Genomic DNA, 19,264 nt, shown 5'->3' on the forward strand with positions numbered 1-19,264 from the left:
TGGCACCCTCCCTGTGGAACGCCCTCCCACCAGATGTCAAAGAGGAAAACAACTACCAGACTTTTAGAAGACATCTGAAGGCAGCCCTCTTTACGGAAGCTTTTAAGGTTTAATAGACTGTTGTATTTTAATATTCTGTTGGAAGCCGCCCAGAGTGGCTGGGGAAACACAGCCAAATGGGCAGGGTATAATGAAATTATTATTATTATTAACATTTTCATTATTCAGTTTGGGCAATGAAAACGAAAGACTCGGCTGGGTCGCTGAAGACTCTTTCTGACTCGGCTGCGGGGCTTGCCTCTGAGCTGTCTCCAAAATTGCTTCGTTGCATTTCGAATACTATTCCCCCCTCCCCTTTTTCCATGGGACATGAGTTTCTCCAAAGCAGGACTCTTACCTGCTGTGGGTGGGTGGATAGTGGGGCTGAACCCCACACCTTTTGCGAACTAGGAAACACTGTTTCTGCAAATTCAGAACAAGAGGAATAAAACAGGCAAACACCCAGAGCTTTCTCAAAAGGCATTCTGAGCATTGGACGGGACCGTGGTTCAGTGGTAGAGCAGTGTTCAGAGGGTCCCAGGTTCTGCCCTGGAGCATCACAAGGGTGATGTGGTGGTGGGTGGAGGACATTGTTTCAGAGAGCTTTGGCTCTGTGGACATTTCCCTTTGATAAACAATAGGTCTGCATGGAACAAAGAGGGACAGGCTGGAATTGGGGCAGCCAGCCTCAGGGGGTGTTAAAGGGGTGCAACAGCAGTGGAAAGGTGTCAGGGTGCCTGGGTCCCCAACTCCCTTCCAGGCAAGGAAAAGGCAGTTTTCGATGGGCTCTCCCGATGACCTATTTAGTGAGCTTTCATCCTCATTTGCCTGCACTAAGCTTTCCAGGATGTTGTGTTACATCTGGTGTTGACATTTGTTGCGATTTGTTTGTGGGGGTGCTTATACAACTCTGAGCGCGCCTCCTGCCCTCCATCTTGATTTGCTTGTGGCATGTTTACACATCCCCCCATGAGTCATTGGTTGGCGTCTCGCTTTTCCAAACCGCAAAACGTCCAGCTGTTTTGCTTTTTGAAGCTGATTTGTTGGGCCGTGTGTCAGAGCACTTCGATCCACTTCAGTTGTGTTAAACTAGCTGTTGCACGACACCACAATGTCTGAGAAGGGAGTCCAAGGCTTCACTTTCCTTGGAATGAAGGTCAGATGAGACTGCGGTGTCTTTAGAATGCAGTGGTACCTCGGTTTATGAACTTAATCCGTTCCAGAAGTACATTCTTAAAACGGAACCGTTCTTAAATTGTGGTGCACTTTCCCTAATGAGGCCTCCCACTTCCAGTGCCCTTTCACTGTTTGGCTTCCATTCTTAGACCAAAGTAAAGTTCGCAAACCTGGATACTACTTCCGGTTTTGCAGAGTTCATAAACCGAATTGTTTGTTCTTAAACCGAGGTACCACTGTATCTGGTTATACAGTAGATGCTCAGGTTGTGAACGTTATCTGTGCGGGAGGCACGTTCGCAACCCGCAGTGCCGTGCCTGCACACGCACGGGTTGCGATTCGGCGCTCATGTGCAAAGCGCGATTTAGCACTTCTGCGCATGCGTGACTGCTGAAACCCAGAAGTAACCCGTTCTGGTACTTCCGGGTTTCGGCACGTCCATAAACCGAAAAAACACAACCTGAAGCGCCTGTAACCCGAGGTATGACTGTATTTCCACACATATATAATCTGAGCATAAGATGCGAGTGGCTCAGAGCATCGATACCCCAACAGATCTTGCTTCTCCATTTGCCACCGTTGTGGATCCAGCCCAGAGCAAGCAGGTCTCTGTGTCTCCATCTCCCAGCCGGCTTTCAGCTTAGCTCAAACACAACACTCTGGCTTCTCCTACCCAGCAGATAGATGAGGGGGCCAAGCGATTCGCCTAAAGGGTACTCTCGCTTAGTAGCAGCTCTTGCATCCCAGCTTATTCTTTGGGGATGCTGTTGAGGACACTGAAGTGGCCAGCGAAGGCCATTGTCCTGCAAATATTGTGCTGAGGCCTGATTATCGTCTTCCAAAACAACTGCTCTGTTCTGAACTTTAAAAGGGGATAAATAAAAAAATAAAAAAATTGTCCAGTAGCACCCTAGAGACCAACTAAGTTTGTTCTGGGTATAAGCTTTCATATGCATTTCTTCAGATAAATGGAAAGCATAATACCAGTGGTCAACAAAAGAGGTTCAAAGATGCTCTCAAGGCAAATCTTTAAAAATGTAGTATAAACACTGAGAATTGGGAGACACTGGCCTGCGAGCGCTCCAGGTGGAGAACAGCCTTTACCAAAGGTGTCATGGGCTTTGGAGACGCTTGAACTCAGGACGCAAGGGAGAAACGTGCTAAGAGGAAGGCACACTTGGCAAATTCACACTGTGATCAACTCCTGTGCAGAAACCAATGTCCCCACTGTGGAAAGACGTGTGGGTCCAGAATTGGCCTCCACAGTCACTTACGGACTAACTGTTAAAACCGTGTTTATGGAAGACAATCTTATTTGGCTACAAGGGATCGCCAAAGAAGAAGACCTACAAATAAACATGTCTGAGCAGCACAGCAACATCCTCTGTTAGATTCCAACCTTCCTTGGGCATAGGACCCAAAACATTGGAAGGGACTCCAGGCATCATCCAGACTGACCCCACCCCAAACCGAAAACATGATGTTTTGGTATTCACTCGAATCCTTCTTGCACGATAATGACACCTTCACAACCACCCTGTGAGGTAGGCTCAGCTGAGAGACGCTGACTTTTCAATTCCCACATGGGTGCCTCTCCTGAACAGAGAAGCAGCTGTCTGTCCACCTGGGCTGACCGCCGGTGACCCAGGTCTTTCCAGGATCAGACAGACCTTCCTGGCGGAGGTCGTTCCAAGGTTGCTGTTGAGCTGCATTCACAGCTGGAGCTCAGCCTTCAAAGAGATTTTGAGCCACCCTGGTATCCTTCGCAAGGACCCATCTGCCACCAAGGCAGATTTGTCGGCAGGCGACTCTTTTGATAACCGGAGTTGTTTTCTTCCCAGATGTCGGCTGCCGGCGACGGTGAGTCATGCAGCCGCCTCCCGAGCCCAAGCCCTCGAAATGTGATTGAGATGGAGGCTTATTCAATAACCTAATTGGATGAACTGCAGGGTCAGGGAGCTAATCAGCTGCGCCTGGAATTCCTGGGGCTTTGCAAAAGCAAGACTATCGCTTGCTCTGATGCCGAAGCCCGGGGGGGGGGGGAGGGGGAGATGGAGGCAGAGTCTGGGGGGAATAAGGGGAGCAGGCACAATGCAGAGAGCCCTGCTAGATGGCTGATTGTAGAATCATCAAGTTGGAAGAGTCCCCCAGAGGTCAAGCATGAGATCTCACAAGAGCTTGCTGGGGAAACCCAGCCAGATGGGCAGGGTGAAAATAATAAAATGATCCTTGGGGGTCCCTTTCCATTCTTGCCAGTCCTGGGCTGGGCAGCCCAGTGGCCTGACTCATCCTAGGACAGCTTCCCGCAGCTGGGCTTAAGAGTCAAGAGTATTCATATGTGGTTCTTGTGCTAATAATAATAATAATAATAATTTATTATTTATACCCCACCCATCTGGCTGGGCCTCCCCAGCCACTCTGGGCGGTTTCCATAGAAACCAAAAATACAGTAAAATATCACACGTTAAAAACTTCCCTGAACAGGGCTGCCTTAAGATGTCTTCTGAATGTCAGGTAGTTGTTTATCGCTTTGACATCTGGTGGGAGGGCGTTCCACAAGGAGGGCGCCACCACCGAGAAGGCCCTCTGCATGGTTCCCTGTAGCTTTGCTTCTCGCAATGAGGGAACCGCCAGAAGGCCCTCGGAGCTGGACCTCAGTGTCCGGGCAGAACAATGGGAGTGGAGACGCTCCTTCAGGTATACTGGACCAAGGTCATTTAGGGCTTTAAAGGTCAGCACCAACACTTTGAATTAGGTAAAAGCTTACTGGGAAATGATATATAATGAAACAAAAAGGATGTTGAAAATAACCTTTGTTAACCCCCCCCCCCCAAAAAAAACCCAGAAGCTTTTGGGAATTACAGGGACACAACTACTTAACCTGTATAGAAACTTATTCATATATGATACTACAATGGCAAGAATGTTACTCACCCAAAAATGTAAAGAAGGTAAAGCCCCAGCAAAGGAAGAACGGATACAAAAATTTATGGAATATGCAGAAACGGCAAAACTTACCGGAAGGATAAGAAATTCAAGATAAAAACCTTTTTTTAATAAAAGAATGGAAATGGTTTATTGAATACTCACAGATAAACTGTGAGCAGATAAGAACATTGGCAGGACTATTGTAATAACCTGCCGTTTCATAAGAGTTTATATTTAAAGAAGACGAATAAATGAGCAAATTAAGTCAGTTTGGACGTGCAGAAGATATTAAAAATAAATTTAAGGGACCGCAGAAAGAGGGGGGAGGAAGCCAAGTTTTGAAACGTCAAAATGATTGTGAAATTAGTGAAATGTATAAACTTGAAAAGTTTATCTTTAAAAAAGAGAGTGGAGGGTACCTGCTGATGTTTTCTCTTTCCACACCTGCTTCTCTCTCCCTCTGCACTTGAGAGCTGGGCTCGTAATTGTTTTTAATGATGCTCCTGATGTAGCTGCCCCTGTGATTAAACCACTTTAATGTGGTCCTGTTCAGGCAGCGCATAAAGGTTTGAGAGGAGCTCTCTGGCCTTCCATGAACTGCTTATCTCTGGCCTTCCTGGAGGCTGGAAGGCAAGGTCTGCATTTGAATTTGAATCGAGTGGATGACTCACTGCCTCTGCACCAGGAGCACCAGCGATTCCTGGTTTCCGAAGGGCCCTATGCTGCACTGCCTCCCTCTCCACTGGGGCGGCTTCTTATGGCAGTCTCATGGGCACTCTGCGCTCAGCAGACACCCCCACAACTGAGGGTTTCACGTACCGGTTAAGCAGGAAGATGGTCTGCATCAGGTCTGGTCCTAATGTTAGGGAGGTTTAGGCCTGGGCAATCTATCAATGAGTGAGAGCAGTGAGAGATTTTACTTTCTTGGGCTCCATGATCACTGCAGATGGTGACAGCAGTCACGAAATTAAAAGACAGTAAAGAAGGCTGATCGCCAAAGAATTGATGCTTTTGAATCCTGGTGCTGGAGGAGACTCTTGAGAGTCCCATGGACTGCAAGAAGGTCAAACCGATCCATTCTGAAGGAAATCAGCCCTGAATGCTCATTGGAAGGACAGATCCTGAAGCTGAGGCTCCAATACTTTGGCCACCTCATGAGAAGAGAAGACTCCCTGGAAAAGACCCTGGTGTTGGGAAAGATGGAGGGCACAAGGAGAAGGGATGACAGAGGACAACATGGTGGGACAGTGTTCTCGAAGCTACCAGCATGAGTTTGACCAAACTGCGGGAGGCAGTGGAAGACAGGAGTGCCTGGCATGCTCTGGTCCAGGGGGTCACGAAGAGTCGGACACAACTAAACAACAACAACAACAATCTATCAATATATCATCCAAAATCAGTTTGAAGTGTGTATCATGATAACCTGCCTCATAATTTTGGACCTGCCAATCAATGCATTGCGAATCGTGGTATGTGTGTCTGCTATGAAAAAATCACGATGTGCCAAAATGTATAGAACAAAAAATGAATGTTGGAAATGTAAAAAGGAAGGTACTTTTTATCATATGTGGTGGATATGTAAAGAGGTAAAAGCATTCTGGGAAATGATATATAATGAGTTAAAGAAAAACTTAAAAACACCTTTGTTTAAAAAAAACCAGCAGCTTTTTTATTGGGTATAGTGGGTAGAGAGATACTGAGACAAGATAAAAAATTATTCTTCTATGCAACAAGTGCAGCAAGAATTTTGTTAGCCCAAAGATGGAAACAACAGGAGCTACAAACAAAGGAAGAGTGGCAGTTGAAAATGATGGCCTTTGCAGAACTGGCGAAACTGACGGGAAGAATCCGCAACCAGCGAAACCAAGCATTCCAAAAGGACTGGAACAAATTTATATTATATTTGAAAGACAACTGTAAGCAATTGACATCATTAGCAGGGTTATCTGCAGATCTGTAAGGTGAAATTGCTACCTATTCAGGTTGAGTAATATAATATTTTAGGTAATGATATAACAAGGATAGGAAACGAAGCGAAATGTAAAGATGTAAAGTTTAATTTTGTAAACCATCAGTTGGAGGGAGGGAAGTCGTTGGGCTCAGTCGAGCCAAAGAGAGAAAACAAGAGGGTTACGATGTTACGTAATGTGATAATACGTAAATCCAATAAAAATCGTTTAGGGAAAAAAAAGAAAATGTGTCTATTCCGGCAGCCCCCGCTAGCTCAGCCGGCTCAGCTCTCCATACGTCCTGCAGCGGGGCAGAGAATCGCAAGAGCAGGCACCAGCGAAAATCACAATATGGGTGGAACCGTGCAGCCAGCGAATGCCTCTACATAGCTCCATCCTTATTTCAGATGTTGCGATCAATATATCGCAATGCTTAGCTGGCAATATATCACGCTGCTAAAAACCACCTATCGCCTAGCCTTGGTGAGGTTGATGCTTCTGGTGGCAGCTGATGCCACTGGGGAAGAAGACTTCTACACGCGGCACATAGTTGGAACTGCGTAACTCTCTCCTGCAGGAGGCAGTGAGGACTCTGCCATTCTTATGTACTGAGTTGAATAGGATCCAAACTGTAGCAGTCTGAAGGAGCGTCTCCTCCCCCATCGTTCTGCCCGGACACTGAGGTCCAGCTCCGAGGGTCTTCTGGCGGTTCCCTCACTGCGAGAGGCCAAGTTACAGGGAACCAGGCAGAGGGCCTTCTCGGTAGTGGCGCCCGCCCTGTGGAATGCCCTCCCATCAGATGTCAAAGCGATAAACATCTACCTGACATTCAGAAGACATCTGAAGGCAGCCCTGTTCAGGGAAGTTTTTAATATGTGACATTTCAGTGTATCTTTTATCTTTGTTGGAAGCCGCCCAGAGTGGCTGGGGAAACCCAACCAGATGGGCGGGGTACAAATAATAAATTATTATTATTATTATTATTATTATTGGTCCTAGAACAGTAGGATTCAGAATGCAGCAATCTGATTGGTCCACAGGAACCACCCAAGGCAGCTCCAGGTGGAAGGGAATCCACAACCTGATTGGCCTACAGGTGAATCCCGGAATCAGCCAATCACGTGGGGCCCATTGTGTAAATAATGTATATAAAGCAGACACTTTGGGGGAACTTGCATTCCTCACTACTATGAGCTGAATAAAGAGCATGAAATCCGCACTCGACTCCATGTATATTTCAGCCATCCTTTCTCTCTCTGCTCCTCCCTCTTCATACCTCTCAGGGGGAAAGCCTGACTTCCTCACCAGCCAGATTCCTTTCTGCCTCTCTGCCCCCCTCTTCTCCAGCCTCCCCTTCTGCCACTGATTCTGGACTGCTGTCTGTCAAAGACTCTCCCAGCTCACTAAACCCTGTTGCCTCTTCAGCTTCCAACACCTCCTCCTTCCTGTCTTCTCCCTCTGATAACTCATGACCACCAGTCCCCTGGCTCTGAGCAAAATTGAGGTTTCTAGAAAGTGTGTTGAACTGTAGGCATTGAAAGTCTTCTGACCGTTGAGTAATAAACAGTGTTTATCCTTCCAGGCTTGGAGCTTAAGTCTCTTGGTGGCCATAAAGACTTGCAAAACCCGGATAAAGCTGCTTTGGAGCCCTGGAGGAAGGCTGATCTTTGCCAAGTTTACAAGAAACCTTTCCCCTCCATTGCCGATTCCTGTGATCCCATGGGGTTGAGATGGATGACCCTTTAGGTCCCTTCCAGCTCTACAGTTTTATGGAACTAAGAGCACTCAGGCCCCTTTTGGCTGCTGGCGGGTAACTGAGCGATTAGGGCCGGACGGCGGCTATAAAGCGGGAATTGAACAAAGCCTGCCTGGTTTTCCGCCACAAGCCTTGTAAATCTTTCTTTCTAAATGCTGCGTAAGATGGATGAGCCTCTGAAAACTAGACATGGTCCAGCACAGCAGTAGGGAAGATCATCCAAATTCTCCCTTAAGCTCCTCTCGGAGCCATCTGTCGGCCAAGGAAGTGCTCAGCTTAGGTTGCCTTTGTTAATCTGCCCTCCTTTCTTCAAAGCTGTTGTTTTTGTCGTTTTAATTTGAAGTTGATCAAGGAAGAGTTTAGAGAGAGCAGAGCTCACCCCTGCCCAATTTTTATTAGCAAAGCCCTCCTTACTCTGGGAGCAACTTGGCAGCAAATGTCAGCAGCAGAGCGCAGGCTGCGCATATAAGAGAACCCACATCCAACCCTCGGAAACTCCAGCAGAGAACTGGAGGTTTGGGTAAACAGTGGAACAGTTTGTCTGTATGCAGGTTCAGACCCCAGTAGGACTGGGTGATATATCAATATATCGCCAGAAACAGGTTTGAAGTCCATATTCTGATATCGGTTTCATAATTTTTGACCTGCCAATATGTCTCTGATAATAATAATAGTCATACCTCAAGTTGAATGTGCTTCGGGTTGAGAGCGTTCGAGTTGCGCTCCGCAGCAACCCGGAAGTAACGGACCATGTTACTGCCGGGTTTTGCCGCTTGCGCATGCGCAGACGCTCAAAATGACGTCACGCGCATGCGCGGAAGCGACAAAACGCAACGCGCCGTCGCGTCTTGCGTTCCATTCGGGATGCAAACAGGGCTCCGGAACGGATCCCGTTCACATCCCGAAGTAATAATAATAATAATATATTACTTATACCCCTCCCATCTGGCTGGGTTTCCCCAGCCACTCTGGGCGGCTTCCAACAAAATATTAAAAATACAACAAAACATCAAACATTAAAAACTTTCCCTAAACAGGATTGCCTTCAGATGTCTTCTAAAAGTCAGGTAGTTGTTTATTTCCTTGACATCTGACGGGAGGGCGTTCCACAGGGCGGGTGCCACCACCGAGAAGGCCCTTTGCCTGGTTCCCTGTAACTTCTCGCAATGAGGGAACCGCCAGAAGGCCCTCGGAGCTGGACCTCAGTGTCCAGGCTGGACGATGGGGGTGGAGACGCTCCTTCAGGTATAGTGGGCTGAGGCTGCTTAGGGCTTTCAAGGTCAGCACCAACACCTTGAATTGTGCTTGGAAATGTACTGGGAGCCAATGTAGATCTTTCAGGACTGGTGTTATGTGGTCTTGAAGGCCGTTCCCAGTCACCAGTCTAGCTGCCGCATTCTGGATTAGTTGTAGTTTCCAGGTCACCTTCAGCCCCACATAGAGCGCATTGCAGTAGTCCAAGCGGGAGATAACTAGAGCATGCACCACTCTGGCGAGACAGTCTGCGGGCAGGTGGGATCTCATCCTGCATACCAGATGGAGCTGGTAGACAGCTGCCCTGGACACAGAACTGATGATACAAATCCTATATCAGTTACGTCACAGTGTTTAGATGGTGATAGATCACAAAGCTGAAAAGCAGATATCGCCTAGCCTTAACCCTCAGTGACATCTTCAGGTAGGGATTGTGGAGACCCCAACCCATTGCTGCCTGCCAGTGTAAGCAGTACTGAGGCAGATGGACCTGTGGTCTGACTCAGCCGCTTCCTATGCTCCTACAAACCGCTGTCTAAAAACTCTGGAGAGTTTCTGCCAGCCAGGGATGACGCTGGCTCAATGGTTGGGATGGGACAGATTTCTGTGCTCCATTGAAGTGGCAGCAGTGGTTGCTGTTATGTGCAATTGCTGCGTGTGGCTTTTTACAAGAAAGTAAGAGCCTGTTGGATCAGGCCAGTGGCCCATTGAGTCCAGAATCCTCTTCTGACAGTGGCTAACCGGATGCCCACTATGGGAAACCCACAAAGCAGGATTCGAGCGCAAGAGCAAGTCTCCTCTCCAGCAACTGACACTGAGAAGCATCGCTGCCTCTTACTGTGGGATTATTTATTATTTACTTGTTTAGATTATGTATTTATTCATTAAAGTTATATACAGTCATAGGTAAAGGTAAAGGTACCCCTGCCCGTACGGGCCAGTCTTGACAGACTCTGGGGTTGTGCGCCCATCTCACTCAAGAGGCCAGGGGCCAGCGTTGTCCGGAGACACTTCCGGGTCATGTGGCCAGCGTGACATCGCTGCTCTGGCGAGCCAGAGCCGCACACGGAAACGCTGTTTACCTTCCCGCTGGTAAGCGGTCCCTATTTATCTACTTGCACCCAGAGGTGCTTTCAAACTGCTAGGTTGGCAGGCGCTGGGACCGAGCAGCGGGAGCGCACCCCGCCGCAGGGATTCGAACCGCCGACCTTTCGATCGGCAAGTCCTAGGCGCTGAGGCTTTAACCCACAGCGCCACCTGCGTCCCTATAGACAGTCATACCTCGGGATAAATACGCTTCAGGATAAGTATTTTCGGGGTGCGTTACTTCCGGGTTTCACCGCTCGCGCATGCACAGTCAAATGACGTAATGCGCAGAAGCGGCGAAACGCGACACACGCAGTCGCGTCTTATGTTCTGTTTAGGATGCGACCGGGTCTCTGGAACGGATCCCGTTCACATCCCGAGGTACCACTTTACCACCTTTTTTAGAAATTTTAATAAACATCTTTGTTGATTTAAAATACTATCATACAAATACATCACAAATGGTTACAACAGAGTTTCACACGAAAATGAAAAAAAGAATAACAAGAATAAAAATAAAGAGCAAAAAAGAGTTAACATTAAAATAAAAGAATATCGGTTGTATTATCATATCATGGCCAATAAAGTCTTCTGGAACAAAAACGTCCAATCATTTTCATCGTACTTTTTCTAATATCTTGATTTTATCGCACAGTTTATTTTATAGCTTTTCCTACATATTCTTCTAAGATATTTTCCCCCATTTATTTATTATACACAAGTATCATTCAATTCTGCCAGGATAGTTTCATTTTTACAGTGTGATCTTATATACTCCTTGAATAATATCCATTCTCTATATACTTTTTGATTTAGGACTCCCCTAACTTTTCCAGTCAGCTTTGCTAAGTGAATATACTCTACACGAGTGTTTGCCAGTCTATTATTGTTGGTATTGTTTCACATTTCCATCTTCTGGCTACGAATATTCTTGCAATCATAATTATGTATTATGATTGAATACATAAACAGTGGTCTTGTGTTTTGCTTTATTTCTGTTGGCAATATTCCTAGAAGGAAAATCTCCAGTCCTTCTTTTGATGTTAAGTTTAAAGAATTTTTTTAACTCGTCATATATGTTATTCCAAAACTCGCTTATAACCATACCAGTCCACCACTATATACCGCCTTTCATCATGAGACCACAACATAAAAACAAATCATATTAAAAATCACACACACACACACACTTTAAAAGGCCCTATGTGTATTAACGGCTGAAGGCCTGGTTGAAGGGGAATGTTTTCTCCTAGCATCTGAAAATATATAGTGAAGGTGCCAGGTGAGTCTCCCAGGGGAGAGCATTCTACGAGCGGGAGGCCACGTCAGAAAAGGCCCTGCCTCGTGTTTTCACTAGATGCAATCCGGCCGTCGTGCCTCTCACAGCCCATCTGCTCTGCTCACATTTTAAGTGGCTGATGGCGCTTGCGCGGCTGTGTGTGCATGCGGACATAGGTTGATAACATAGTGAGAAACCTTACTGTTGAATCAGCTGACACCTGCCTTGTGCCCTTGTGTCTCCTCTCTGCAGCTCACCGTCTACCTGGGCAAGAGGGACTTCGTGGACCACATAGATGTTGTCGATCCAGTGGGTAAGTGAGCTCTGGGCTGGGTCCCTCAGGTGCTGCTCTCTTGAGACATCCGTCTCGTGGGCCCCGGAGATCGTCCTACGAACCTGCGATGCAGCTGCCTTGCCAAAGCGAAAAAGGATTCCTGGGTTGCAGCTCTACAATTCCGTGATGCTATTATTCTATGGTGTGAATGCTCAAATGGGAGATTACCTGGGAGGAGGGGAAAAGCAACAACAACCTCAGGCACCGTTTCCTTAAAAAGTCACCGTTCTTCTTTACATTCATATGTGATGTCATTTCGCCGCATCGCAGTGAAGGCGGTGAAGGCCCTGTGTGAGTGTCTGGAGGCGGTTGGAGGATGGATGGCGGCTAACAGATTGAGGTTGAATCCTGACAAGACAGAAGTACTGTTTTGAGGGGACAGGAGGCGGGCGGGTGTGGAGGATTCCCTGGTCCTGAATGGGGTAACTGTGCCCCCGAAGGACCAGGTGCGCAGCCTGGGAGTCATTCTGGACTCGCAGCTGTCCATGGAGGCGCAGGTCAATTCTGTGTCCAGGGCAGCTGTGTCCATTGTTCTGCCTGGACACTGAGGTCCAGCTCCGAGGGCCTTCTGGCGGTTCCCTCCCTGCGAGAAGTAAAGCTACAGGGAACCAGGCAGAGGGCCTTCTCGGTAGTGGCACCCGCCCTGTGGAACGCCCTCCCGTCAGATGTCAAAGAGAACAACAACTACCAGACTTTTAGAAGACATCTGAAGGCAGCCTTGTTTAGGGAAGCTTTGAATGTTTAATAGACTATTGTATTATAACATTCTGTTAGAAGCCGGCCAGAGTGGCTGGGGTATAAATAATAAATTATTATTATTATTATTATTATTATTATTATTATTATTAGCTCAGCAAGGCAGTGGTGCTTCCCAGGTTGCCCCTGTGGGGCTGGGAGCTGGGACCGGCTGGGGTGAAAACGGTTCATGTCGTCTGAGGAAGCACGTCTCGATGATGGCACTCATCTCCCGGTTTCTGGGAAGATCACAAATCTTACTTTCTGCTGTGAGTCACGCTTAGGCTGCAGATGAGAAACCCACTCTGGCCAAAGGGGTGAATGAAATAATTCAGACAAAATGCAGTCTGGTTGTATTCGGGCACAGCTCTATCTATCATGCTGCTTCTTAGTTACAGAGTTCTTGGGATGGAAAGATAGAGGGAGAGATTAGGAGTCAAACATCGCTGGGTTTAAGCCCAGAGCAGGTGGAAAGGCCCCCCAGTCCCCTCTCTCCCACTCTCATAGAAATCATCAAATTGTTGAATTGGAAGGGATCTAGTCCAAGAATTCCTGATAGATGACCATCCAACCTCTGCTTAAAAACCTCCAAGGAAGGGGAGTCCCCGACCTCTGGAGGGAGACTGTTCCACCGTTGAACAGCTCTTACTGCCAGAAAGTTCCTCCTGGTGTTTAGTCAAAATCTCCTTCCTCCTCATTTGAATCCATTGTTCTGGGTTCTCGCCTCTCCTACGCAACCTGGTGGACCGGCTGGCTGCCCCACACGTTGAGCTGAATCGGATCCTTGTGTTTGTGTGTCTCAGTGGAGAATTCCTGGCAGGAAATTTTAGCTTGCCTTGTTTATCATCCAAATATAAACCTCTAGGTAGGAGGCAAGATGATGCCATGGGCAGAGCCCCCAAATGTTGCCGTGCCAATTCAGACAGATCCAGACAGGTTTTAAAGCTGATTGGCACCAATTAGCTCCCAAAGTGCCACAGCCCGTACTGAAGTCCGTAGCCCTGTTGCGCGTGCTGCAACAGTGCCAACGGTTCCTCGCTCTGCGGCTTTGTGTGTGTGGTGCTTTCTGCTTCCTCCGGTTATTTATTAAGGCCAGCGGTCTGCAGGGAGCCTCCATCACCTCTGATCCGGGTGATTCCTGTTGCGGATATCGGGTGTGTTTTGCTTTGTTCTCTGCCCCCCCCCCCCCCATGCCACCACCCACTATTTAATTACCGCCCTTCCTCTGGTGGCACATTGAACCGGCAGCAAAGGCTTTTTCCTGTCTGCTAATTTCTCCACCCTGGAAATCTGCAAAGCCTGACTCATCTCTGCAGCAACCTTTGCTCCGACGGGAGCTGATCCTGCCAATTTGCCGTTCCCCGGCAGCTCTCAGTTCTGTCCTGTCTTCACAGAACCGTAGAGTTGGGAGGGACCCTTAGGATCATCTAGTCCAACCCCCAGGAATTAGCAGCTGTCCCATACGGGGATTGAACCAGCAACCTTGGCGTTAACAACACCACTCTCTAACCAACTGAGCTATTCTCCCCATTTAAGAAATTAATTGGCTTCAGCATTTAGAAGGGGGGAAGGCTCAAACTTCTCCATCTCATCTGTGCTTCAGAACTTTGAGGTTTCCATATCAGGGGCAAATCCTGATACAGTTGCATATGGGCAGCTTAAGTTACTGCCACAAACCACCCAATCTATGAGTGGCGAAAGGTTCCAGGCACTCACCTGGGTTCCTTGGAAGGTCAGCAGAGACTCTGGCACCTTTAGGGTATTTGGTTTTATTTGCACATATATAAACCTGAGCATGATAGGGACGCAGGTGGCACTGTGGGTTAAACCACAGAGCCTAGGGCTTGCCGATCAGAAGGTCAGCGGTTTGAATCCCAGTCTTGGCTGGGGAGGGCGGGGTATAAATAAAATTTATTATTACAGTGGTACCTTGGGATGCGAACGGGATCCGTTCCAGAGCCCCGTTCACTTCCTGAAGCGAACGCAACCCACATCTGTGTGTGTGTGGGTCGCATTTCACCGCTTCTGCACATGTGCTTGACGTCATTTTGACCATCTGCACATGCGCATGTGGCAAAACCCAGAAGTAACGTGCTCCATTACTTCCGGGTTGCCGCAGAGCACAACCCGAAAATACTTAACTTGAAGCACATTTATCCTGAGGTATGACTGTATTAAGGGCCGCGGGTGTCACTGTGGGTTAAACCACAGAGCCTAGGACTTGCTGATCTGAAGGTCGGTGGTTCGAATCCCCGCGATGGGGTGAGCTCCCGTTGCTGGGTCCCTGCTCCTGCCTACCTAGCAGTTCAAAAGCACGTCAAGTGCAAGTAGATAAATAGGTACCGCTCCGGTGGGAAGGTAAATGGCGTTTCCATGCTCCTTTGGTTCGCCAGAAGCGGCTTAGTCATACTGGCCACATGACCCAGAAGCTGTATGCCGGCTCCCTCGGCCAATAAAGCGAGATGAGCGCCGCAACCCCAGAGTTGGCCACCACTGGACCTAATGGTCAGGGGTCCCTTTACCTTTACATTAAACCTGAGCATAAGGCTCAGGGGCTCACAGCATTGACACCCAAAGAGATCTTGCTTCTCCATTAGTCTCAACTGTGGATCCAGCCCAGATCAAGCAGGTCTGGGTGTCTCCATCTCCCAGCCAGCTTTCAGCTCAGCTCAATCAAACACAACACTCTGGCTTCTCCTACCCAGCAGATAGGAGAGGGGGCTGGAGGAAAGGCCCAGCCATTTGCCTGAAGGGTACTCTTGCTTAGTAGCACCTCTTGCATCCCAGCTTATTCTTTGGGGATGCTGTTGAGGACAGCGAAGGCCATTGTCCTGCAAATAAACATGTCCGACCAGCACAGCAACATCCTCTGTTACATTCCAACCTTCCCTCGGCACAGGACCCAAAACATTGGAAGGGACTCCAGTAATCATCCAGACTGACCCCACCCCCAGCCCAAAACATGATCAAAATAATAATAATAATAATAATAATAATAATAATAATAATAATAATAATAAATTGTCCAGTAGCACCTTAGAGACCAACTAAGTTTGTTCTGGGTATATACTGTTTGTTCAGATATACTGAAACAGAAGTCACCAGACCCTATATATACTGGGAGGGTGGGGTGGGGTTTTTCTCAGGAGGGTATTTGGAGATGCATGATTGACTCAATGGGTATGGTGAACCTGTGGACAAACTGTTAACGCCTGCAATTAGTCCTAAAGGAAAAAGCAAGGGATAGTATGCAGATGGCCAAAAATAGCTTTAGCACGTGTAGTGAGACAAGAATCCAGTATCTCTATTAAGACCAGGTCTCTCCATAGTTTTCAGTTTAGTGATAAGTTGTAATTCAGCAACTTCTCTTTCAAGTCTCTTTCTGAAATTCTTTTGTAATAAGATAGCTACTTTGAGATCTTGTATAGAATGTCCTGGGAGACTGAAGTGTCCTCCTACTGGTTTCTCTGTCCTGTGATTCCTGATATCAGATTTATGTCCATCTACCCTTTGGCGTAGGGTTTGGCCTGTTGGTCCAATATAGAGAGCTGAAGGGCACTCCTGGCATTTGATGGCATACACAATGTTAGAAGATGAGCAATTAAATAGCCCTGAGATGGTATGTTTGATGTTGTTGGGGCCAGTAATGGTGTTGTCTGGGTGTATGTGGCAGCAAAGTTGGCATCTGGGCTTATTGCAGGCTCTGGTACCAGTAACAGATAGGTAGCTGTGTTGGTGTGCAGTAGTCGAAACAAAATTTAAAAAATTAAAAAATTCCTTTCAGTAGCACCTTAGAGACCAATTAAGTTGTTATTGGTATGAGCTTTCGTGTGGATGCACACTTCTTCAGATACTGGTTCTATGGTACCAGTGTCCATGTTAAGTCTAGTTGCTGTATTGTTGTGGGTGACTTCTGTTTCAGTGTATCTGAAGAAGTGTGCATGCACACGAAAGCTCATGCTCAGAACAAACTTAGTTGGTCTCTAAGGTGCTACTGGACATTTTTATTTATTTATTTTTCCAACTGCGTCAGACCAACACGGCTAACCACCTGAATCCAAAACAGATATCGCCCAGCCCTTTTCATCCCCACATCCCTGGTTCTGAGACTTCTCAATACTCCCACTGTTCCTCTGCATCGAACCAAGACGTGTCGCCTGCTATGTTTCCGTGGACAGAGCTGGGAAGCTATACTAACCCATGCAGAGCAGAGGTACCAGTGTTGCATTGCCCTCATACCTGCCTCTCGTTCCTTTTGCAGATGGCGTCGTGCTGGTCGATCCAGAATACTTAAAAGAAAGGAAAGGTAACTCCGGTGTTTGTGTGTGTGTACCTCTGGCTTTGGGGTGGGGTGAGGCTCTCCAGACCTCTCTGTCTGGCTCTTGGGAACCTCCCCAGGTCAGGACCCCTTCCCAGGCCACGCCTTCTCTCCTCGAGCCGCACCCCTCACAGTCCTTGCCCCACACCCTCCGAAAAGGCTTTTGACTGGCTGGAATGGGCCCTTGAACGGTGAGAGGGCCTCTCTACTTGTCTGGATGGAAAGGTGGGCTTTTCAAGAACCATATTGTTAGGAAAGCAGTGTTTAATGTCTGGACAAAATATAAAGACTTATTAGAAAACAAGACCCCAAGGTGGTTATCACCAATGGAAGCCAAGGCTCGGAAAAGACTCAATATGGAGGCCAAATGGCCGAAATATTGGGAAATATTAGAAAAAGATGGAGATAATTGGAGGCTGCAGAATTTGGAGAAATTAAAAGATAAAGTGCGAGATTGGCTACATTATGCTCAGATTAAAGAGATTTTTAATTTGGATAAAAAGATAGGATTTCAGGTGGAAAAATCGAAGTTGGAAACAGAATTGTTAGAACCTAAGACTAAGGTACTCTCAAGAATGTACAACTTGCTGTTAAAATGGAATACACAAGATGAAACGGTTAAATCATCTATGATAAAATGGGCTCTGGACATTGGGTATAATATTATGTTTGCTGACTGGGAAAGGTTATGGACCACCGGTATGAAGTTCACGGCATGTAATGCCTTGAAAGAAAATATTATGAAAATGATATATAGGTGGTACATGACCCCAGTCAAGCTTGCAAAAATATATCATCTGTCTGACAATAAATGTTGGAAATGTAAAGAAATTGAAGGAACGTTCTTTCACCTCTGGTGGACTTGCCCTAGGGTTAAGGCTTTCTGGGAAATTATATATAATGAGTTGAAAAAGGTATTTAAGTATACCTTCCCTAAGAAACCAGAGGCCTTCCTTTTGGGCATTGTTGGCCAGAGGGTGTTAAAGAAGGACCGAACATTCTTTATATATGCAACAACAGCAGCAAGGATACTTATCGCCAAACACTGGAAAACCCAAGACTTGCCCACACTGGAAGAATGGCCGATGCAACTGATAGACTATATGGAGCTAGCAGAAATGACTGGCAGAATCCGAGACCTGGGAGAGGAAGCAGTGGAAGAGGATTGGAAGAAATTTAAGGACTATTTACAAAAATATTGCAAATTGTATGAGTGTTAAGAAGGATGCAAGATTGAAAATAACATGGCACCACTAAGCTAGTTGAAAAGAGTATGAGGACAAGTGAAATTTAAGAAAAGATAAATTTTGGATAAATTTTATGTCTAAATTAAGTATTTAAGTTTTAGATAAAAGTATCTAAAGTTAGGGACACAATATTGGAAAATTACAAAATAAGAATTGAAACAAGGTGATAAATTTCTGGTTAAAGTTTTATAAATCAGGAACGCAGGAACGAGAGATGTGAGGAAGTCCAAAAAGCGAAGAAAATATGGTTACTATCTAATTGATTCTGTTGTGGTGTGCTTTTTGTATAAGGCGTAAGTGCTTTTTCTTTTTTGTTCTTTTTTTTCCTTTATTGTATTAATAAAATCTTTAATAATTTTTTTTTTTTTTTTAAAGGAAAGGTGGGCGAGGGGAGGGGTAGAAAACTCTGACCTGCACCTGGAATGGAGCCTATTCTGCAAAGGGGAGTTTTGTGCCAGTTGCCCGCTTTATTATTTTATTATTTACTTTTTGCCCAATTTTCCTCCAAGGAGCTCAGTGTGGTTCTCCTGCTCCTCACAACAGCCCTGTGAGGTAGGTTAGGCCGAGTGACTGGCCCAAGATCACCTCGTGAGCATCATGGCCAAGCTGGGAGTTGAACCCCCGTCTCCCAGGTCCTCGTCCAGACCTTTAACCACTACACTACCTGACTTTTGCCTCTGGCTTTGCTCACACCTGGCAAAGCCGCCCCCGGAAAGCTTCCCTCTGCTGTCTTGTACTTGCAAAGGCTTTCTTCTTCATTTCTTGTGTACATGGTCCTCCTCCCATCCTCACAACAACCCTGCGATGTAGGGCAGGCTGAGAGGCAGCGCCCAAGGTCACACCCAGCGGGCTCCGTGGAATTCCAAACGGGAATTCAAACCCTGGCACTCTGACTACTACACCAGGGCCAGGGCCTTCTCAGTGATGGCTCCGACCTGGTGGAATGCTCTGCCCCATGAGACCAAGGCCCTGCAGGATTTCACTTCCTTCCGCAGGGCCTGTAAGACAGAGCTATTCCGCCTGGCTTTCAATTTGAACTTAGCCTGATCTTTTATTCCCCTTCCTTCCCTCCCCCTCCTCTTCTTATGAAGATTACCTGCTCTGAGACCCCACAGCTAATTCTCCCCTGGTCTCCTCGCTGGCCCAAGTAGGACTAATTTAGC

The 19,264-nt window shown here is 47.0% G+C and overlaps 1 protein-coding gene across 4 annotated transcripts in view; it reads left to right on the forward strand.

Annotated features, from left to right (window-relative positions):
- Positions 1-19,264, forward strand: part of ARRB1 (arrestin beta 1) — a 124,431-nt gene that overhangs the window by 78,620 nt on the left and 26,547 nt on the right. For all 4 annotated transcript variants that reach the window (XM_083737008.1, XM_083737007.1, XM_083737005.1 and 1 more), the window contains exons 3-4: positions 11,720-11,780; positions 16,798-16,842. In XM_083737008.1, the coding sequence (XP_083593134.1) occupies positions 11,720-11,780; positions 16,798-16,842 (106 nt within the window). The remainder of the gene's footprint in view (positions 1-11,719; positions 11,781-16,797; positions 16,843-19,264) is intronic.

The sequence above is a fragment of the Podarcis gaigeae genome, assembly GCF_964106915.1.
Source record: "Podarcis gaigeae genome assembly, chromosome: 4".
Taxonomy (NCBI): Eukaryota; Metazoa; Chordata; class Lepidosauria; order Squamata; family Lacertidae; genus Podarcis; species Podarcis gaigeae.